This window comes from Chinchilla lanigera, unplaced genomic scaffold, assembly GCF_000276665.1.
Source record: "Chinchilla lanigera isolate Chin_1 unplaced genomic scaffold, ChiLan1.0 scaffold00076, whole genome shotgun sequence".
Classification (NCBI taxonomy): domain Eukaryota; kingdom Metazoa; phylum Chordata; class Mammalia; order Rodentia; family Chinchillidae; genus Chinchilla; species Chinchilla lanigera.
This window is the reverse complement of record NW_004955477.1, coordinates 8,712,340-8,736,327: the sequence shown is the minus strand read 5'-3', so window position 1 is coordinate 8,736,327 and position 23,988 is coordinate 8,712,340. Positions and strand designations below refer to the sequence as shown.

At 44.3% G+C, this 23,988-nt stretch overlaps 1 protein-coding gene across 1 annotated transcript in view; it reads left to right on the top strand.

Moving 5' to 3' along the window:
- Window positions 1–23,988, top strand: part of Tcerg1l (transcription elongation regulator 1-like) — a 198,158-nt gene that overhangs the window by 114,112 nt on the left and 60,058 nt on the right. Inside the window, exons 5-6 of the mRNA XM_005402032.1 lie at window positions 18,085–18,179; window positions 21,389–21,477. Coding sequence (XP_005402089.2) covers window positions 18,085–18,179; window positions 21,389–21,477 — 184 coding nt within the window. The remainder of the gene's footprint in view (window positions 1–18,084; window positions 18,180–21,388; window positions 21,478–23,988) is intronic.

Sequence of the window (23,988 nt, the reverse complement as noted above, 5' to 3'; positions counted from 1 at the left end):
CCTAAAGGAGTTGTAACATTCATTACTTTTGGTGAGAGTCATGTGACTGGATTTGGGATTGCAGGGGGACATTTCACATTATATCCATCTCTACTTGTGGAAATTTGAATTATGTGAATATAAAATTATACCTATTAAAATTTAGATTGTTTCAAAAATTATAGTCTTATCCCATGTGTATAACGATTTACATGCAAAATAAAAAACCCAAAGTCAAAACTATTGAAGCATTTGTGTAAAACATCTTTCAGGTTTTCTATAATAATTGTTCTGAGTTGATGTTAGTTATGTGTGCATCATGGAAGGTAGGAACAACTGAAATATAGCAATTTGCCTTGGATTCTACTAGACTAATTAGATATGGGAAGTTTCCTAAAGGTAGAATATTTTTTGTGGATATCTGCTTTTTATTTTAGAAGTTCATTTCTCTTGACTGTATGCTGTGTATTTCCAGTGTGGATTAAGCAATTATGCAGGCAACAGGGATCTTTTACCTCTCTGTGAAAACTTTGCAACCCATTTTCTAGGTGTCTGGCATGGAAACTGGCAGAGCATACTCATTTTTATTGTGTTCTATTGTATTAGGCAGTACTTTAATTTCCACTATTTCAACTCATAAAGCTTGCCATCGATGAAACTAATTGCATCAGAAACAGCCAGGGAACTTCACAAGCATTCGAAACACATAAATAACACCACCAATTAGCCGCCAGGATACCAAAGTGCTCCATCTTCTTGTCAAAAGCTGGAATGCATTGCTCTAATTGCACCAGAAGCACAGAATGGCATTGTGCCCCCTGCCTTTCGTTTGGGAAGTGTGCTAGGGACAGGAGGGAGCAGCTGTCTTTTGGGAAGCAAAGTGCAATTTAGGATGCAGGGTGCGTGTTCGACTCGCATCTGAATGGACCACTTTTCATCAGGCATCAGGCCAAACAGGGCAGGAGCAAGTGCATGGAACATTCACCTCTACAGGACAATTTGTTCTTTCTCCTCTATTTTACCTGTTATTGCAAAGTCCTTGTAAGGTAGCACGACTCACTTCTTCATAGGTGACAGCCCAGCCAGCCTGGTATAAGATCCCTGCAGGAGAACAGAGTGGCCACCATCTGCATGTAGAGCAAGTTTGCGGCTGAAGGATGGTGAAGGAAGCAATGAGAGAGAACTGGGGATAGCTTGTCAACCCTAAGGGTAAGGTGGTATTACCCCCGGGTTTTCCACCATGGAGTCAGGAAGGATGGAGTGCAGGAGAGAGTGGTGGTGATGTATTAAAGCTGCTCCCTTTGAAGTACAGGACAGGAAGAGGTCAGTCCTAAATGAGGCAATCTGGTTTGGATGTTAGATGGCCAGGGGAGATGGACACCATCCTCATGTCCAAGACAAGGGAAGAGGGAACAGAACAAACCACATAACTGTTGGCAATGGCATGGCTCTGGGTTAGCTATACATATGTAACTTTATATAAATATAACAAGATACACATGTGATGTGATTGAAAGACAGAGTATGTATTTAAATTTTTAAAAACTTTATTGCCATAAAAGACACATTGCCTTCAGCCCCCATCAAAATACTCTGCCTCACTTCAAGCACGTAACCCGTAATGATGGGGTAAGCATCATTCTTGCAGCTTTCTGAAGCTGTTCTGGAAGTCGAGCATGATTGGTACTGCTCTTGCAGCTGCCTCCATGCTATGAATCTATTCAAAACCCTGCCTCTTCATGACCATTTGGGCTCTGAGGAAGATCCAGAGGTCAGACAGTGCCAGATGCAGTGAATAAGGTGGAGGAGGGCGCATTACGTCTTCACAAGCCTCCCTTTCCCTGGATGGCAGTGGGCAGCAGCACTCACTGTTTGGATCCCACTTTGTAAATATGTGAAGAAGGACTCCCAGAACCACTTCAGGAAGTGGCAGGTGCAGTGAGATAAGTGTTTGAACTGAGGGGGAGGATTTTGAGGGAGATTAACGGCGATGTGTCTTTTACTGAAATTAATTTTTTTTCAAATTAACATGTCCTATATTTTTGATCACCCTTTGTATATGTGCACACATAAAATTTCCTGGAGTTGACTTGTGTTTTCTTATTGTCTGTTAATGATAGCATTGCATTTTGCCTCACAAAGTGCCTTATCTAATCCCACAGGGGACACTGGGTAAGCTCTAAACAGGCCCATGGCAGGATGTACCATATCCTCTTCTTTCTTTTACCTGAGATCCACTGTCACTTGTTGACTTGTTTCGAGGTTCCACACTGAGATTAGCTTTGTGGCCTGGCAGTCCTCACTCCTCATCACACTTCAGAATTGACACTGTGGGACTTCTACTGTGAGCTCTGTGTAGATCTGCTGCAGCTAGGTTTTACTTGGGGCCAGATGCACCAGGAGCCTGCCATTTGATGGCGAGATTCCTAAATGAATGGAGTGGGGGTGGGGGCGGGTCTTTGTTTTGGCTGTCTTGGCTTTTGTCAAATACTGCATCCTGCTCCCTGTTCATGTGCCAGTTTGCTTCTCTTTTGTGTGATTGCTCTGTACGTGGGAAGGGCAGATGACAACCCTGTTTATCTCTTCAGTGGACAATGGTTCTTTCATTTATGTATACATTTAGTCAGCCGTGCATTTGTTAAATGACTACTTTGTGTCAGTCACATAGTTGATTTAAAATAGCTTTAAAGATTAAAAAGCATGATTTCTGTTTCCAGAGGACTTGCAGATATGAAATGGGTCATTTAAATGTGATATGCTCCAATAGAAACATGCACAACATATTTTAAATCACATAAGAACAATAAAAACCTTACGCCTTGTAGTATGCTAGGCGCACACTCTGCAATGGAGGCACATTGGAGCTCTCTATTGAGAAGACCAGAAAGGCTTTGTCAGGTAGAAAAGGTAGCAAATTCTGAGAAACATAAGATACAGAGGCACAGAAGGGAGACTGCGGTGAGTCCTAGGAATAGCTCTGCTCTTGGTAAAGCCAGATGCAGAAGTGGTAGGGAGATCACCAGCCTGAGGAGGGTGGTTGAGTGCCACGGATGATGTAGGTAGATGATGCTGAAGACATACCCCATCTCCCAAGAAGGAGGCAGACATGGGAGCTAATATTTTTAGTATGATCTGCACAGAGATGAGACATGTAGAGCGGAGGCCAGAGTGAGGATGCTGCCCTCACCAAGGGATTCTAGTGTCCCAGGGAGGAAGAGGACCAGAGCTCAGCCTGGTCAGTAACAAAGATGCAGGAAGTCATTCCAGAGAAAGCAGGAACGTGCAACTGCATGTCATTTTTGCTTGGTGAAGAATTCCTTCAGGTTAGTTGCTTCCCTCAGATGTTGAGCAGAACTACTGCAGGGAAAGGAAGATTCAAGGTCAGATTTACAAACAGAAATGCTGGTGTGTGCGCCAGAGATTCTGATGCTAGTTAACAGAGAGCTGACCCACTGGGGAACAATCCAGCAGAGCGGGGGGAAAGGAACATCCCTGACAGGAACCCTCTTCTGTACATTGCCCAAATAAAGGGGCCCTTTTTACCAGATGCTTCACAATAAGTGTTAGATTGATAATTTTAAATATTTAATACCTCTAAAACAAATAGTCATTCACAAAGCAAATTCCCTGGAAAATGTCTCTATACACCAGGGCAGCACAGCCCTGAGTCATGGCTAGTGGCAAATAGAGCATAGTCACATTGGGTCTCTTTCTCCCCATCATTCAAAACATGGCCCTTTCTTTGACATAAAAATGCATTTTGTGCATATTTGGGGCTGGGCTGGCTCCTTGAAGGTCGTGGCAGGGCATCAGTCTTTCAAATGCTAGGTGGTTTGCTTTGATCACCACCCAAATCAGATTGTGCAGCCTGATGTTACAAATCAATGCATGAGCTCAGCACTGCTTTCATCCTTCAGCATAGGACCAGCAATCCCAAATCTGTATTCATTAAAGGTTATGTTTGCCTTAATCTAATTAAAACTATTTGTATCAAATGACTAGAATAACTTCCCCTTTGAAAATAGAGAAAATAACTGAAAGAAGTTGGTTAAAAAAGAAAGTCTGAGTTAATTTCGTCAACTGGGATGAGAACTGCACTATTAATTTTATTACATCTAAATGTGAAAATAAATCAGTTAGGTGAGAATTGCATTTTCACGCAGATAAGCCTGCAAAAGTCAGCACTGCCTTGGTCTGAGCTCTTTGGAAAAGACCTGGGCTACCTGTGCTGACGCTGTGTGTGTGTAAATCAAGCCTGCCCCAGTTGACTGCGCAGAGGGATTCCTACAGCTCTCTAAAATTTCCTTTTTGTTTTAGTCAGGTAGAGTTACCAAAAGCATAAGTATTCTTTTGTGCATTGGGCACAGAGCTTCATAAGTAGCTGTTCATTTAAATCATGCAAGTGGGCTACATCAGCATGAATCTATCACAGATCATGACTTATATCTAAGAGAATGTTTTGAGTATTTTGAATATTTCTTCTTATTTCACTTTATATGCTTACTGAAGCTCTATTGATGCTAGGCACCCAGCTAAGAGCAGGGGACAAAAAAGACAGTGAACATTGCTTTGATAATGAGCAAATGAGTATTTTCTGCTCTTTCACGTAATGTAAGACGCATTTTTATAAGAGGCAAGAGAAGATTTTTTAGTCTTTTTTTCCTGTGCCCACTCACAAGGGAAACTGAAGAACTGAGAAAAGGACGTTGAATATATAGCATGAACACACACACACACACACACACATGCACACACACACACACGCAGGTGCCTTCTGTACCAGAATGATGTGGGTGTCTGTGTCCTGGTTTACAGCTGCATCTTAACATGAACAATGCTGCTTTGGGAGGAATAAATGGTTTTTCCCAATGTATTTGCAAAGACTGTCAGATGTTTCCTTGAAAACGTCCCTGATAAAATAATCATTGCCACAAATTCTCAGACTCCCCACCTGGATGCATGAGTTGCATTTTGCAAAGAAGAAATTTGTACCCCGAGGGGCTGAATTCTTACATGTGACAAGTCTGGACACAGAGACCCTGTCTCTGCGTCTGAACCCTGGGGTTGACCCAGGTGTCCTTCCAGGCTGGAGCTCTTTCTGCGTGTTACCCACAGGCAGACCCTGTGTGGTGGGCGAGGCTGGCTCAGATGGATTTTGCCCCAGCAGTCGCTAGGATCCCACAGCACGAGCACCCACCATGGATGGATATTGACCGCAGCAGTGTACAGTTAGTATCTCTAGCCACAGTCAGAATGTCTCCGATGGTATTACTTACCTGTTCTACTGATGGAGAAACTGAAGGTCAGTGATTGTCACATACTTTGTAGCTACTAAGGGCCAGCTTCCAGGTTCCTGGCCTGTCCGACCAATCTGCAGCCTCTGCACTGAGCCCAGACACCCCTCTGCCGCGATGCTGGCTGCTGTCTCTCCCTACCCTTATCCTTGACCCTCCAAGACCCCAGGAAGGGAGGGAAGCAACCTTTCCTCAGCCAAGCCAAGTTGCATGGCTGACCTTCTTGGCCTCAGTGTCCTTTCAGGCTCCTAGCACTGACAGAGGAGGCACTGGCACAGCATGGGGTGTGCCCTTCCTGGGCTGACTCCCGTCTCTCCTCAGTCTTGACAATGGAACTGGCAGGCAGGGGCCCCTCCTGAACCAATAATCAAACTAGAGGCCCAGCACACCTTCCCTTCCAGTAATAGACATCACTAATGACAGGATTCACGCGGTGATCATCATAATTCCTATTGCAGAACATAGATTTCACAAATCTCATTTTTATATTACAATCACTTTAATATTGAATCTTTTTTTACAGAAATGTTCCTGTTTAATAAAATTTAATGATGTGATTTAGAAAATGAATATATTTAATCATGCATTTCTCTTTCATACTGAACTGAAGGTTATAGCAGAAGGTACTTTGCAGAAGTTTTAAAATATGAAGTTATATGCATTCCAGCTAAAATAACTAAAGTCTTGTATATAGCCCTTGAACTTGAGAACTGGAACACTTAATTTTGATGTTGTTAAAATGTACCCAGGACCAGCTCAGGCTCCTCTTGACTCCTCTTCCTTGAACAAAATCATAGTGACTTTTTTATATTTATAAAACTATGTACTATGCTTCATATAATGTATCATATACTCTAACTTTAGCATTATATTAACACTTTAATAGGTTAGCGTCCTACTAACACATTAATAGGGTAGTTTTAGCTGTCAGTGCATCCAGTGCCAAGGAATGAGGAGCAGCTGGTCTGAAGACTGACCCGAAGCTGGCCTCTGCCCCTCTCCCTTGCCCTCTTCTGTCACCTGCCCCTGTCCCTGTGTCGCATCTCAGCTGTTTATCTCTGGGGCTTTACACTTGCTCTTCCCCCTGTTCGTGCCACCATCTACAAAGATGGCATACATATCTGCTTTGCTTATCTGCTCCCGTGCCATCCTCAGGACCCCAGTTTACTGTCCTGAGTCCTGAGAGTTGGTTGGTTACCACCTGCTCACCAGCAGCAAGGCCATGCCTTTCTTTGCCTTCTGACCCCCTAAGATCCATGCTTAGAGGAGGGTGATGTTGGCGCATATTTCAAAGTGAAGACAGTTGCTAGCCCTTGTCTTGAGGTGGAACTGCTGGTGATCTCCTCCCTGTGGGTGAGTCCAGAGGTAGCTGCTAGAGAACGAAGGGTGCAGCATCCTTCATGTCATAGAAGTGTCCCCCAGTAGCAGTGTGACAAAGCCATCAGCAAGGCCCATTGCACATCTGTTATATCTGTTAGTTTAATGTCCACAGTAGAATGGCAAAGTTTTCACCCACATCAAAGCCAAATACCCAATGCTTATAAGATTGCTGGGAGCTGCCCAGCCCCAGCACTCCCTAGTGGTCATGTTAGTGGGACAGTCCTTGCCTGAGCTTCTCTAGATGACTGCAAGGCTAGCTTGGTCACCCTGGCTGCTGACCAGGTTGGAGAAGGTAGGGTCCAGTACAGAGCCACCCAGGGCCCCCAAGGGAGGGCAGTGCTGCATTCCTCAGACCATCCTTGAGGGGCCTCTGAGGTGCTCTGACAGTCCTCCACATTCTGATTAGGAACCCCTTGGATGGAAAGAAAAGTTTAAATCCAGCTGAGTGATACAAATTTTTGATGTTTCTATATTTATACTTAAATTAAGATCCTATAGATCCATTTTTCAGCAAGATATCTCCCTGTGACATGGGACCTGCTAACAGCCACCTTACAGGAGCAGCTTAGGGCCCAGGTGGCCATTTGAGGACACTCGCCTGGTGTGCCTTCACACTTCCTGGAAGGGCCTGGCTCAGTCCCCCCGCTTGCATACTCCTCAGTGCACACACACATTCTGCTTCAGTCCCCATGGGGAGGGCAGCGGTGAGTGTCCACAGGAGCTCCTTGTTCAGCGTCACACCGAGTGTGCCACTGTTCCCAACCAAGACTACAAGGTGTTGACAATACTAGAGTGTGTGATGCTAGTGAGCACACAGGAGTTATTAAATGCATGACTCTGAAGGAACAGTTAGCAGGGTACTGCTGGAATTGCTTTGTTTTCTCATTAAACAATTAATTTGTGGCTCTCTGGAGTGTACAGTGGAGAACCGTCTGTTGATTCTGTTATTTGACTTGATAAAAGGGAGAGCCATGAAGTGTGAAAAACTGGATTTTCAACCATGGGAGCATTTATAATGAAGCAGGAGCTTTGGAAGCGAATCCTGGGGCATCTGGGAGATACTGGGGCCTGGACAGGTGACAACTCTGTGCTATGTGCATCTCAGGACCCCACAGGTATGACCAGGTGTTGAAGTGACCTTAGATCTTGAGGGGAGATCTCCACACTCAGTTTCCACTGAGGCCGTTTCTCTTGCTGGCCTCCAAAGTGAGTTGAGGAATCCCACCTTCTGCAGTAAGCCTCCAGAGCACACCCACCATCAACTGGCTCTGTCCCAGGACCATGAGAAGTTTATAGTCATATCTATCTGAGATCAGCTGAGAGGAACGAGAAATACAAAGCCACGTCATCTTTCTCCCAAACCTCTTTAAAGACTACATGCCTGTTTGCTTTCTTGTTTCCTACATTAGCTCAGGAAAGTACGCACCAAGTTCCTGGGAATGTTGCCTATGTCATTGTAGTGTTTTAAATACACAATCCTATTCAAAGTAACATACACAACCTGCAGGTACAAGGATTAATACATCTGCCACAAGCCAGGCATTGTTCCCTGGAAAACCCCAGCTATGCAGCTGATCCTCAGAGTTCCATGTGTCAAGAAAGCACTTGGGCAGCATGGTGTGGAATATCATGGAACCCCCTTCCTCATTGTGTCTGTCCCATGTGATAACAGCTGTTGGTTAAAAATCCAAGGAGAACATGAAAAGCTTGAACAAGACTGGGACAAAGGGGAGGGAAGAGATTTAATAACTGTCCAAGAATATAGAGACTGCTCAGTTGAATAGTGACAACATGTAAGGCTCCATTTCTAGGACTGAAATGTAAGTGGGAACTGACTTTGAATTGCAGCAGGGGCGGAGGAGCTACACAGTGCTTGCTGATCCAGGCTGAACCCAGATGTGAGCTGCAGTCAAGGGAGGAGGGAGGCACAGCACATGATCATTTTCTGTGGCACTAAAACATGATCATTCTGTTTTCATGTGCATGTGTGTCTTTCAGTGTGCATCTGTGTCTGTGTGTATGCATCTGTGTGTGTGTGTGTGTGTGTGTGTGTGTTCACAGCAGCCTCTCAGAGGGTTGGACACCTCAGCACCCCTGAGGACAGTACAAGTACCAAAGTAACGTCTGTGACAGGCCCACTGTCACTTTCATGCCAGCCAATTTGGAGAAATAACCACTGCCAGATATACAGACTCTAACATCTACAAGACATGGTACAGTGGGGGCAGTGCTTTCTTTCTTTCAGCACCTATCATACCTGCTCTGCCTTGAACAGTGGGTGTTTCCTAATCATAGCCTGCTACAGTGAAGTGGACTTATACTTTCTGGAAAAAGATGAATGCTGTACTTTGCATTCCACCCAAGTTGAAGGAAAATGTTTTATTTTTATTTTATTTTATTTTTGTTTGTTTTTCTCACGACCTTGCGTATACCAGGCAGGCGCTCTTGCCACTGAGCTAAATCCCCAGCCCCAAGGAAAATGTTTTAAAAGGATTCTCTCCCTCTCTCTCTCTCTCTCTCTCTCTCTGTCTCTCTCTCTCTCTCTCTCTCTCTCTCTCTCCATGTCTCCATTTCTATTTCGGTCTCTACCCACATCTCATCCATCACTATCCCAGTCTATCACCTCCTTCCCTGGTCAGGTCCTACTTAGTAACCATGTACCTGTACCTGACATCAGAGCCCTTAGAAGATGTTTAATTTCTTACAGAAATTGTCTGGCTTAAAACACACAAGCTTAAATACCATATGGTATCTCTTATTTGAGTAAGGCAAAGTGTAAACAATGAGAATAATAAAGAATGGATATAAGGAGAAAAGGACAGGGATCTCTTACACATGGGAAGGTGTCCAAGAGAACACAGGTGAGGGGTGAGGAGGAGGGGAAAGAGAAATAAGTAGAATAAGGATATGCCATGTACAGGAACCTAAGAACCTCAATGAATGTAACCATTATATGCCATACACAGGAGATAAGATTAACAATAATGAAAAGAATAAAAGTAGGGAAAGGGAAAGTAGAGGAGAATGGAGGAGAGGAGGAAAGAAGGAAGGAGAACAGGATGAAAAAAACCAAGAAACAAGTGATATTACATATCATGTACCCACTCCCCAAGACGATTATAAATTGCAGGTACTGCAAACATGCACTAATAAAATATAAAGATCTAAAAAAGAAATTGTTTGTTTAACATGTATCTTTTTTACTTTTAACGTTTTTAGTTTTGGATAGTTGGACTATAATTTTTAAAATTGCATGGGACTCACCCATAGCTCCTCCATTCGTCCCTGCCCATGTGTTCGTGGAGCTCAGAGGTGGTCTGGGAGCTGGCTGTGTGGGTCCCTGCCCGGAATCTCATTATGCCTGGTGCCAACTTTCCGTGGTCACAGCAGGACACTGCCTCCTCCAGGGCAGATGTGCTGTAGTGAACTGGTGAATTGGGAGCACCTTTCTGGGAAGGCCATGGCATCAGCCGTTATCCATCACAGGTCTTGACATACCTCACGACCAGGCCATGCAAATGCCAGCCATTCCACTGGGGCAGGCAGACCCTGTATCTTCTTTGCCTTCCTGCTGAAAGCTAGGGAAGCTGTGTCATGGTCTCCATCTCTGTAGCTATCATTGTGCTGGATGAAGCCTTTCTGATGTCCAGTCTATGTTTTTCTTCCCCATCTAAAGCCTGCCTGTATCAAAGATCCACTTTGTTTCGGGTTCTGTAATACTCCATTGAAAATGACTCATCAGAGCCAAAGGCCGCTGTCCAATGGTCCCTTTGACATTTCTTTATTCACATGGATCAACAGGCTGTGGGATCAAGGATGGAATTCACAGTGCAATGGTGGAATGTGACATGGGTGGCATCATGTTATAGGGTGGATCACATCACAGGGGTAGGTCGAGGTATAGGGAAAAGATAAAGATACAGTACCTAACCCTTTCTTGATGAAGCCCAGCCTCTACCCTCCAAGAGTGTGTTTTACCACCTTTGTTACTGCAGAGGAAATCCAGGATGCCAAAAATGGGTAGAAAATTAATTATCGCTGCTGCTTGTCAAAAGTGTGAAATCACCACATATGAAAAATTTAGCAGGACTCAGAAGTGATTTGTGTTTCTATGAAAACAATCTTCAGCTGCTGAGGCATTCAAGGAGTTGCCCTCTGGCCTCCTCTGCCAGTCCATGCTGGGGAGAAGGCAGCAGTGCAGGCTGCTGGAGTGGTTTCACAGCCAGGCTTCAAGGAGGTTTGGAGCCTATGCTGCACCAGACTGTCCCCTCCTGTGCAGTGCCCTGGTGGCTTGCTGGCAGGGCTTACTATGGAAGAACAGCAGTGTTCATCTTGGCTTTCATGCCCCAAGGGAGGCTGAGGATGTTTCCAGGTGTGACTGCCACCTCTACTCTCACCCTTACAGCTGCACCTGTGCAAGCTGCATCTGAGGTTCCCTCAAGGGGCAAACTCACTGTCCTGCCACTGGAGATTACGTATCAAAGGGACAACTCCATACCCTGCTGGTGTCCTGTACCCCAGTTATCTGGCTACTTTGATTTGTGGTTGCACATGCTGTGCTTGGATACCTCAGCATGGTAACGGGGGCTGTGGTTCCCCCTGCATGTCCACTATGGAAAGAAAGCCAGGAAGGGCAGTTCTCTGGGAATTCCAGCCTCCACCTCCTCCCTCCAAATCCTGAGAGGATGAGTGAGACTCCAAGGACAGTTGTTATGTTGACCCCTAGTTTGCAAACTCCTCACTAGCAGGATTTTGCCTAAGTGATGTTATCCTAAACAGGGCTCAGTGGGTTATGAGCTATGCTGTGTGCCTGTGGATGTCTGGGGAGCAGTGAGCTGGTTTTAAAAAGGTTTCCCTCTTCCTCCTGCTTTGTGGCTGTCCTTGCCAGCTGAAATTAGGCCTCCCCAGCACACCACCATCCAAACACCTCTGGGATCTGGGCTTTCCTTGTCTTTGTTTTTAATCCTGAAATTTGTATTGCTCCTACCTCTGTCTTGCTTGAGCCCAGCAGCTCATGCTAATTTACAGCTCGGGCAGCAGGAGGACTGGACTCAGATGCACTTTCCCAAGGAGGCATCTCCTTTGATGTCTTAGTTCTCATTGTGGAGGCGGACTCTGAAATCAATGTACTCACCAAGGCTCGTTTGCTGCATACAGGCAGCCTCAAGTGAGTCGTTTCTCCTATCTTAAGCACAATTTTCAATTTTCCTTTTATTCTATGATCAATTTTTTAAAGGAACTCAGTGCTACTTGCTTTGTCGAGCAACATCAGTCCTCCCTCCCGGTTTACTTTGTAACCTAGAAAATGATGCACCTTGTCTACTTCTCTAGGTGAAAATGAGATTTTTGTACCTATTTTGCCTGAGCATTCTGGATGTTATTTTAGAGTGGTGCTCCTGGGGAGACAGAATGCAAGAATCAAATGTGGTTCATTATCTTCCTAAGCCAGCTTTGTATGTGGATGTGATCCTGTACAGTCCTAGAGGAAGCAACTTCATCTGTGGGAAAAAGATCACTAGATTGTACAAACACAGAAAATGGAGTGTAATTTACTCTGAGTTTTATCTTATCACCGACATGTCTGGCACAGGTCTAGGCATTCTACCCAGAGATGGAGATCTCTGGATGGAGGCATTGATTTCCAAACCTGTTTCCTCAGCTGTGTCTCATTTCTTCCCAGTATCTGTGTGTCCCTGCCAATGCACATGATGTGGAGTTTACTTGAGAATTTTCTCCATGACCCTTCCCTTAACAGCCAATGTCTACCAAAATTGGGGCACTCAGGTCAATCCAAAAGGATGCCTCACGAAATTCACTGTCAGGGTCATGTGGTGACAGCTTCTGTGGATCAAGGGTCCCCTCAGTAGCAGATTTCTTGCCTAATTCTGAATTTTTTTTTAAGGTTTGATTCCAAAGAACAGGAGTTCAGTGGTCACCACTGACTTTCAGAACGGAAGGGCTGAAGGGGCCAAACGTCTTCAGATTTATTCATTCCTGTGTGCGCCCCTCTCCTCACAGGAAGTTGGAAGAACATTCTTGGAGTTCTCCAGGATACAGTTGCTGCTTCTATTTCTGGGAGATGTACTCCAAACCGATGATTCTGATTTTTTTGGCACTCCACAATTGGAAGAGATGGGAATGGACACTTCATTATGTCTGAGGAAGCAGAGGCTAAGGGAGGTCAATATTTACTGCATGAAAACTAAATTTGAAAATCATCCCTTGAATCAGGAGATGCTGGTGTATTTCTCATATTTATCTGACAAGTTAGATAATTTTACCTACCAGCAGCAGCTTTTCATTTTAATATTTTTTTTAAAAAATTGTTGGTGTTTTATTCAATATAAGTAAGGTGTGGAAATCAGATAGGAGAATTACCAGAAGATCTTGCCACCAGTTGGGTCTCGTATACTTATACTTATTGATCTGTGGTCCAGTATCAACTCAGAGCAGAGACCTTTGATCTGTGGTTTAATACCAAGATGTGATGACGGAGACCTTTGAGTCTTTTTGGAAACTCTAAGATAGCAGGTGGTTTAGTCCTGGAGTAATGACCAAGATGCCAACCCTGAACCCTGATTAGGACACCAGCAAGTCACCTCTTCCTCCTTTTAGAAAACAAGGCTGACTGACTGCTGAGCTCCAAGCATTTTCAGGATTAAGTCTGCCCAAGACATGGAGCCTTATTTTTCTCTCCACGCTTTGGGGAGATAAGTTACCACCGCTCTGTACTTCCAAGGGCACTGGTGCACGTCCTGGGCCCTCCATCAATTCAGGCAGCACTGTAAGAAAGCAGTGTCTAGCTACTCACATCACTTCCCTCACTTCTCTCCACAAACAACAGGGGTTTCCCAGGATCATGTGAGCTGTAAATAAATGCCTGCCCATTGATCACTGCAGCTATTTGCAGTTTAAGCCTCTGTTCTCCCAGAATGCAATGCGAACTCCCCATTTCTCCTTGTCGCTCAGCACTGCCAAGAGAAAAATCAAAGCAGAGGCCTTTGGGGAGCACTTAAAATCATGAGTCAGGTTTGATCAATAGATGAATTGCAGGGAAGATATTACCATCATGCCCTGCTGTGAAGGTGTAATATATCCTGCGCTCCCCTAGGTACATTGGGGTCCATAGTCTTACAACTTGTTGATTTTCTTCCATAAACTAGTTCTCTTTGCCACTCAAGGGAGTACTTTACAACAATATCATCAGAGTTTGTGGAGAAGCCCAAAGCAAAGAGTACTTAAGCATGTCAGAGTGGACCCCGGAAGTGGCCCATGGAGAGCTGTAGAGTAAGCACTTCCTTCGTGGAATGGCCAAGATGCAGACCCATTATGTGTGTAAGCCTGCGCAGCTTACCCGTACCCCTCCACAGGAATCAATGACTGTTAAAAAGTGCCAGCTATTAAGGAAACTACTCAGGCCAAGGCACCAACATTTGTCACAGGTATTCCGGGGAAATGTATCTGTGATTAGGGCCTTTAAAATGACCATCAAAGATGTGTTCAGGAAGAAGTACTCAGAAGAAGCAATGTGAAACCATTTATCTCCAAAGCCAAGTTTTAAGATCTTATTTTTACAGAGATGAACTGCTTTCAATAAAAGAAAGGTTTCAGTATATTTTCTCAAGATAATGAAGGGGTACGCTTAAGCAATACTCCATTCATTTGAGAATAGTTTCATAGGCATATGCCTTAATATCAATTTCCCTAGCATTATTTTTACTAAGTGTGTTTGTTTCTGTGCTCTGAGGAGATACTCACATGTCCATTGATTGCTCTGTGTTTTATAGGTGACCACCGTGTTGGAAATACAGAGTCTGTATTTCAGAAGCAAATACAGGTGTATTGTTTCTTTGCAGCACTCTTCCACTCTTGTTCTGTGGGGCTTCTTCTTTACTGTACTTTGGATAAAATCCAAAACAAATGACTTTTGGCTTAATCCTGTTTAGTAAAAAGCTATCCACCCATTTCTAGTCTCAAAATAGATGTCAGTTCAAGAATTAAATATAGAGTTCAAGGTAATAGAAACATTTAATTCCATTTAAGGCTTAACTTTTCTCCTCCTTTACCTAGGTCTGCTTGGGCTGAGTCACTGGGATCAGTGGGTTTGACTTTTTATCCTCTTCTTCACTTAGGCTATAAGGCCGAGGCTGAGAGAGAGGGATCCCTGGGCTGCCTGGTTGGCTGTAGAGCTCCTCTGGTACCAGGCTGTTAGGGTTTGCAGTGCTGAGGTGCCCTCTTTCTTTCCCACAAAGTCTGCCTTGTGGCTTCTCCCGAAATCCTCTTCTCCAAGGCTGTCATCAGTCTGCTAGACACAGCTCCTGCATCTCTTTGGCGAGTCCAGATCTCCTTCTGAGGCTGCGGAGCAGCAGACTTCAAACCTCTGGCCACCCAAAGTGTTGTTGCCCTATCCCCTAACCTGGATTGCAGGTGGGAGAAAAGTCAGCACCCCACATTAGCCTGCAGAGGCCTCCTGGGCAGATTCCTCTGTTCTCATGCACTCTTGGAACCTGGATTGGGGTTCTGGGAATGGAGAAGCTGCTTACCTGCATGTGCTTCATATGACAAGTTAGGCAGATGTGGGTCGCCAGAAAATCTACTTATGGACTTAATTGGACAGCCTCACACAGGCTTTATGCCTTGTTCTAGCAGAAGAAAATATTGTTGGAGATTGTCAGGTATATAGATGGTTAAGTCTCTGCAGAATTACCGGAGAGAGGAGGCAGCCAGGTAAAATATGGATGGAAGTAGCTTTAAAGTTGACATCCAGTGAACTGAGTATTCATTTGAGCATCAGAGATTTGAGAGAAAGTATACCTGTGATTCCAAGAAGAAAAATGTTCTCCCAAGATGTCTGGTTAACCAAGTCATATTTGTCTCTTTGTTCTTTCAATTAATGGTTCAGTTTCTCCTACATTTTGCCCTGATGACATATGGCAAGTGATCATTTTCCTAAACCATTTCTCATCTTAGCTCCTCTCTGTTGAGGAGATGTGATAATCTGTAGCTTTTGCCATCCCTGTTCTGTGGAGAAAGATACAAAAATGAGTGCGGGGACAGGATTGCCCAGTGAGAACTTAGAACAGAGACCCCAGGATCTTGGCTTCTTCTTGTACTTTACACTTTGGCAGGATTGGGTTTGGGGAATAATTTCACAGAGACGGGGAGAGGTTAATGCAAACCTGTGGCTGTCTCATCTTCCTGAGTGATAATAAAATATTTCCCCTGCTCTTGAGTTTAGTTTTGTAATTAAGAATCCAGTCTAGTGAATACTGCTTATTCTTCCCAAGACTCACCCTTTCGGAGAGAGGGTATGAAAGGCAGAACACAGAGGCTAGCATGTGCTAGGTAAATGCTCTCCACTGAGCTACATCCCAAGTCCCACCAATTTAGAACATACCCATAGATGGTATTGCCACACCTGGGGTATGAATCTTGGAGGTGGTTGTGGTTGTCATGGGAGTCCTGTACTTGGCACACTGATGTCTGTGTGGTAGAAGAGCAGGAGACAGAGGCTCAGCCTTGGGCACACTTGCCATAGAGCTAAAATAGGACAGGCCAGGATCTCAGGGATATATGCTTTGTTTGTTGCCCAGAGTGTGAGTTAACAGTGGCTGCTTCTTTAATTAAAGGAACTAACCCTCTGTCCTATGCAGAGAGTTTACAAGCCAGGTTACTCTTCAGAGTGACGGTGGTGGACAGAGGGCCTTGTTGTGATCATTCATTCATCCCATTTATCCATCCACTCTTGGATGAGGAGAGGAGCCAAGGAAGGAATGCCTGTGTCTCTGTGCAGATCGGATACAGTGCCTTTATGGTCCAGGGCTGTTAGGTCCATGTCTACATCTGCCCAGTGTTGCTGCTCCATGTCTGAAACAGTTGCTGACCCCAGCGTGAGTGAAGGGCTTCCTCTCTGACAGCTCTAAAGGAGGATGCCCTGCAGGTTGTCTGGCTCAGCAGCCACAGCCTTCCAGGTGAAGACGCACACTTTGGGCACAGTGGCAGTCCCACTTGAGGTCCAGGCATGCGTGGCTCCACCCACTAACCTGCACAGGTCATGGAGTTGGCAGTGGATTAAGGAGAAAGGATGGAAAGTGAAAGCTGCTAATTTGGCTTCTCAGCTTTGCCCTTTCCTTCCCTATTCTGCATGTATAGATTATGTTGGGTTGAGGGAGGCTGCCAGTTACCTTTCCTATGTGCATGTGTGTGCATGTGTGTGTGTGTGTGTGTGTGTGTGCATGAATCGTGTGCACACATACTCATAAAACGATTCTAGTTGTTTGCCTTCCTCCCTTTGCAGGACCCTCCCCTCTGAGTTGGATGGCCTGGAGCTGCAGTTTTCTGCATCCAGAATATCCTAACCCTCACATTCACAGGGTGCCTGCTGTGACTTCTTCTCAAGATGTTATCTGTTGCTACTTGAACAGTTCTGAGAGTCAGATAGACATGTTCAGAAAATTTACACTTGGTTTTCATATTTGCAATCCTGTGGTTTTGGCATTTCTCCCCTCACAGTACACAACTACTTTTCAAAATGCTGTGTTGTCCACTTCATGGAAAAGCCAGTGCACATTTGATGATGAACAGATGGTATCCAGAGGTCTGACCAGTCTGGTGTCCTCCTGGCCCCCTGGCAGGGGCTGGAGAAGGATGCCTATAACATCCACTAGCTGTCGAAGCCTCATCAAGGCTGGTTCTGCTGTCTCACCTTGGTCTTTTGTCCTGGCTGAGGAGGGGTTGGGTCCTGTCCACTGGCAAACCACATGGCATGGCTGTAAGGCCAGGGCTGATTTAGCTGCTTCTTGGCATAGGCACAGGAGTTCAGCAAGCAGTTTGACATCACTGAGGAAGTTGCTGAAGTTCCAGGGCATGAATACCCCTGGGAATGCAAGAGAGCAGCTTGATTTGCCCATATACCTTGGCAAGGCACGCTGCCAAGAGTGGCCTAGCTGGACTGTAAGCCCAGGCAGTGGCTGTAATTTGCTGAGAGCGTTTTCATGGCCTCCCCTTGTCTGCTGAATCCCTGAGAACACTGCCCACTGCCTTGCACTTCCTTGATCGGTAGACAGCTATGTATATTGGCCTTTCAATGTGGGTATCCTTCCTGAGCTTCTCCATCCAAGAAGCTATGCGGTCCAGCATGGAGCCATCCACCACCATTGAAGACAGGGCCAGGACTTCAAGAGGGGGTGCAGTGCTATCTCAGAAAGTGGTGCTGGTCTGTGGCCCAGGCCTCTTATGCTCGCCACACCGAGTATCAGGACAAGAAATCAGTTGCTAGACTATAGGGGAGACTGTAAAACCTTCCCTCAGAATGTGGAATATTGAAATTTCAAGTCCATTGTGAAATGATTACTTTTTATCTTTGATTGCTTGATTTTTCAAAGCTGATGTGACAAATGGAATGTTAATGACAATTGCTTTGGTCCAACAGATAAAAGCAAAGAGCACAGCCGAGCACCCTGCTCTCCTGCCCTGATGCTACGCGCGGCAGAGAGGAAGAGCCGGGCCGGAGACAAAGAAGATAAGGTGGGTCTGGCAGTTGAGAGTGTTGCAGAGACACAGATCTCAGCTTTGGAGGATCTGGGGCCAGGGCACCTTCACACCTGTTTCCTACAAGGTTCTTGTGAAATGATGACTGGTCAGCTCTGACCGCCAGCTGAATCGAACCTGCAATTCCATAACCTTGAGGGACAGAGGGCACTTGAAAAGCAGCTCCCTGTCCTTCTCAGAGGGGCTGTCAGCTCACTGGTGGGCACTCGGTCAGGAGTGAGTTTGGCTTCCTCTTTACCTGTGGTCCATTTTCAGAATAAAGAGAGGACACAGGGCATCCAGGCTGTGTGAAAACAGACAAGGCTCTGCAAGAGTGCAGTTTATTAGATTTTTCTGTTAAAGAAAACCCAAGACATCTTTATTTTTCTTAAAACATTCAAACTGGAGGTCTGCTTCTACCATTTGCTAAATGGCATTTTAAAGACGGACCAGGACAGTGCACTTGATATAGTTAATGTTTTTCATAGCACAACCCTTCCCCTGAATAACTGAAGGAATTTACTTTGCTGCTATGTTGGAAAATCACAAATCACATTTACTCTGCCATCCTCTGTCAAGATATCCTGGGGCCCTGGTCCTACTCATTATCTTGCTAATATTCTCTCCTGCTTTACCTTATTGGGTATTTCTGCCTCATGGTCCCCTGCAAGTTTCCTGTTTTTCCTGGTCTCTATGCCAACTTGCTGTTAGCTTTATTTGAGGACATAATCACTGTGGGGCTTCCATCTTTTTACCAATCCCCGGTGTCATTAAGTGCTGAACATCAATCACAAATGTTAGTTAGTGCAAATTACACTTTTGGCCCTGATGTATGACTTTTCTATGAGATTAGCCTCCAAGCCAGAATTACATATTAATTGCACAGATAGCCTTGCTAGTGCTTTCCATAAATAGTTGCTTTATCACTGGGTTCCACGAGCCTAATTCACTTTTATTACTTCAGCACAGAACAGGAGTTTTATACCATGATTAGCCATTTTTATCACCAACAAGAAATCATAACCAGCATGTGCCTCATGAAGAAGACCTTGGCAATTAGCTGTAGAGAATCCTAGCATTGCCAAACTTAAATGTTCCTCCCTGTCACAAATTATACCCTACCATATTTACTTGAATAATTAGTGGAGGTAATCTAGTACTCAGAGACTCCTTGTTGAGTTCTATTGTTCAATTAACTTCCTAATGAAAATCTCCTCCCGTTTTCCTAATTGGATTAGTAATATAAACTCTGGTCTGAATATATATTTTTGAGACAAGTGTTTCTGAATACTCCCTGTTAAGCTAATTATTTATCCTGACCTTATTTTCTCACAGGAAACAAAGACAGTTCCTACCACCTGAAAATTTTAAATAAAAAAAAAATCTCAAACTTGCAAATACAGGGAAGATTATATAAAGTACAAATCATTTATTGAATGTACTAATCGGAAATGAGTGGAGGTCTATGGGAAGCCCCGGTGAAACACTAGGATGAACACGCACATATGTCATTCCTTGCTCATTGTTTAAATAGATGCCCTTTCCAGATTCCCCTTGTCACAAAGACTATGTGGGGATTTGTGTGGCTGATGTCCCATCTCTGGGACTTCTCATGCTTCCTCTTAGCAGGGCTTCCTGCACCAGCTCTTCCTTCTTAATAACATGATCAACAAGAAGCAGCTTCACTCTGTTATCAACATTTTTAGCAAACAGCCACATTGGATAGGTCTCCTTCCCTGGACTTATTTCATTCTTGACTCTTAGCCTTATTTGGTTTTCTTTTGACTTTTTGTTTGAATTTGATGCTTCAGCCCTTCCATAACTTAGCACCTTCCACTGGAATGCTAAACTGACACTGGGGTTCCTGCAGCAGGACTCGGAGTATCAACTTCATTCAACAATGTTCAGTTATCTTGTCACCTGTGCTGTCTCCTGCAGTACTGACATTAATGCTGATAGAAGCAGAGGTTCTAAAATTTTAGGATGATGTTCAATTTTTTAAAAATTGCAGCTTAGAATCAGGTTGTTGCTTAGAATGATGAAGGCTTTTACTCTCACCTGATTTTCCAAAGACACAAAAAACATAATCTTTGTCATACTATTCTAAGTTTGAGATTAAACTAATGTAAATAGCTGAGGGAAGAAAAGTAAAATTTTTACCACAAGAATTTACTTTATTCTATTGTGATTTCATTTTTTTTCTTCTAGCCATACCAAAATTGTGATGATACATCTTTATGTAAAAAAAAAATCTTTCCAGGGATTTTTTAGTACTCCTAGTAGGGATTGGGTTATATTTGCTCATTATTGGACAAGTGACCCATATCTATTCACATCAATATGACAATCTAAGTCTTGGCTCTGTGCTCAGGTTGGAATTAGGATGGTCCATATTTTCTAATTTCAAACAATGTTTGCTTCTACCCAAATTCTGTCTGTAGCTGACACTAATCAAGTGTAGTAGTCATAGTTGGGTATGTGTAAATGTGTGTGTGTGTGTGTGTGTGTGTGTGTGTGTGTGTGTATTCAAGCACCCTTTGTTTTCAAAATGTGGACAGAGACACAGTGACACTTTTCAAACTTGGCAGAAAATCAGAATCATTCACACATAGTAAGATGACTCTTAGGTCTTCCCCATCAGATGCTCCAGAAAGCCAGAATTTGCCTGGAATCTCTGGGATTGCCACCCAATGTTTCGAAGGCCCAGTTTCATTTAGCAATTTGAACTTGCCACTTCCTCTTCCCATGACAGACCTGGGTGGGCAGGTGTCTAGGATCCCCTCACAGGTAGAGGTGCTCTACCATTATAGACAGAATTTTGGTTGTGGGATGCATTGACTGCATCCATTAGGTCAGGCTTATTTCTGGAGATAAATCCAGGGAATTTTACTGCCCCAAAGACATCAGGACCTGAAGCATCCTCTTTGTGGCTTCCCATCTGTCTTCCATTCAGGAAAGACAATTCAAAATAATTAGGGGGTGCTTTTGCTGAGTTATCTGTTGTATATCTATTGTTATTAATTCTATATCTATGCATGATTGCTCACCACAATTGCTTTACTATTTTCTTTTGAAAGGTCATTATGTGTTGGCTACCAGAGGCTGGTCTGTCTGCAAGAATCTTTGTTATCCTTCACTTGGTTGTCTGTAACTGAAGATGAGTGTTTAAAATTAAAAACAGTGTTCTTTCCTCTTTCTGTTGAAAGGAGCTTCCATCTATGCTAGTGAGGAGGGAGGACAGCACAACAAAAGGCAACAGACCTGTGGCTTCCACCCCAGTACCTGGATCCCCCTGGTAAGATGCCCAAAACCCAAGAGCAGTGAGAAATCATCTTATCTCACCATTTGCTTGATGTCACCCCCAAAAAATGCATGCTGCATAGGTATATTGTGTTTTAAAAATGAATCTGTAACTCATGGCAGGTATAATTCTAACTTCTGTTTCTATAGTTTTTACATTCTGCAGAAAGAAAAATAGCTCTTAAGTGATAAGTTCTCCCACTCTGATATATTTGTGAATATGGATTAAAATACTAATGCTGTTGCATATGTATATGTGTATATACATATATACGTGTGTATATATATAATGAGAAAGAGATCATTGAGCGATGGTGGCTCAAAGTCAACGTAGCATATTGTCAGCTTCAAAGGATTTTCCTCCCTTTCGTCCAAGAAAAGGCAGTACTGAATGACTGTTAATTAAAGACGTGTCTCACTTGCTTCAGTTGCCCTTTGAGGATTCCTGATCTTTGAGTATGCCATACTCAAAAATACCCTCCACGAGGGAGCCACAGTCTTTGGTTTTTAAAAATGCCCTTTTATAATGGAGTAATTTGGAACCAGGATAAAAAGGTTATTATAGTAAAAATTAGTTTTAAAACCTGAAGATTAGAGTGTAGTATGCAGCTGGGAGGAACAGCTAATTTGAAGAACAGAAATAGTAACTACTTGCGTCAGTCTAAGTCGCCATCCATGCACAAAGAAGCAATCTGCTGATGGTCTCACAGCCTCACATCAGTGTCGTATACTAAGTACACATCCCTTGGGATCAGAACCTATGGTGCCTTGTGCCCAGGCCTGATTAGCTGTTTAGGATGGTAAACCTATCCTACCTATAAGGACCACATTTCTTCCTTGTCCACATAGGCAGTGTCCAAGCACTGGGGGCACCTAGATTTCTGCCTTTAGCTGACGCTGTTTTACACCCAGTGTCTCAGGGGAACTGCTTCCTCAAACCCACCAGGTCTCCATTGGGTATCTATGATGCAGTTCAATTCTGACTCCAGCTGCTGAGAATTAGGAATTGGCTTCAAACTCTAGAGGCTAGAAGTTAGTCCACAGGACTGCCCCAAGGCAAGCACCAACCACAAATGGGGCCTAGCAGACTTCCTACACTTCTGCCAGGATGACTATAGATTCAGGGGCTTTCTCTCATGGCTCCCATCAGTTTCAGTGGTCATAATCTAGAATGAGTTACAGAACTCCAGAAAGCACTTTAGTTATTACAATTGCATTATAAAACATATGACTTTGGAACAACCCAATGGAAGACATGCATAGGGCAAGGAGTGGGGAACAGTCTTAAAGCTCCCATACCCTCTCTGGGCACCTAGTACCATGACATGTTCACAGACAAGAGCAAACCCCTAGTTCATGCCTCAGTTTCAATGGAGATATCTTTATGTAGGCATGATTGGACATTGGCCAAGTGATTAACCTCTTTCTTCTGCTCCCCTCTTTCCCAGAGGACCTGGAATGGGGCTGAAAGTTCCCACTAGCCAGTCACATGGTTGGTCTCTGGAAATCAGTTCCCATCCTGAATTATTTAGGGGTGCTTGGTTCATGTCATTAACAAAGCTTGGATGTGATCACAGGGGCTTACCAGCATAGTGGAAGATGCTGCTCTCACTCAACAAGTCCCAAAAGCTTTAGGAGCTCTGTGCCAGGAACCCAGGAAAAAGATGAGAGATATTTTGTTACACCACAAATGCTGTCTGGAATCTTTGATAACAAGCTTCCCACATGTGCTTCCAAGGCAGGCACACCTCAGCCCATCACAGTGGGGGAATCAGGATAGCTCAGGGGCACGGTAAGCCTGTCATGGCTCCCATAGAGTTATCACTGGAGGGTTGTCACTATGTAGAAGACATGACCTGAGATACTAGGACCTTCTAGTAATGAAGGATGAAGTTTTACTTCCCTAATAATACAACACAATGCAGAATGGTATCTTGGACATCGGCAGGGTCCTCAGCTGTGGCTTGTTGCCTCTGGAGGGGAGTCCTCAGCCTATGAATTATAAATAAGTACACAAGCCTGCTTGCTTTGGGTCCCTTGAGTGCCACATGATCATGATGCAAAAGAGCTCAATCCCTGAGGCAGAGGTTGTTCAGGGCTATAGAACGAGAGTGGACAGCTGTGACCAAAGGCCCTAACCCAGGAAAAGGATCTTACATCATCCTTGTAGGTTTTCGAAGGTGGAGCAACTAGGCACAAGATACTTTCTGATGATGCAGTGAACAAGGATTGATGTGGTACAGGCAGTGAAGAGGACAACCAGGGAAAGCTGGGAGCAGAGCTATGTGACTGAGATATGGCTAGAGAGGGCTTGGGTCTGGGGAACAGAGGAAGAGCTGCAGGGGCCCCACTAGATGTACAAGTTTCCGATATTCTTGCTATATGATACTAGTGCGTGGTCATTCCTGCCCTCTGGTATCCTACTGGCACATCTGATGGAGAAAGTGAATTCCCAGCAAAGCCCAGCTAGGCAGAGATGTGGGTTATCATGTAACAGGAAAGAATC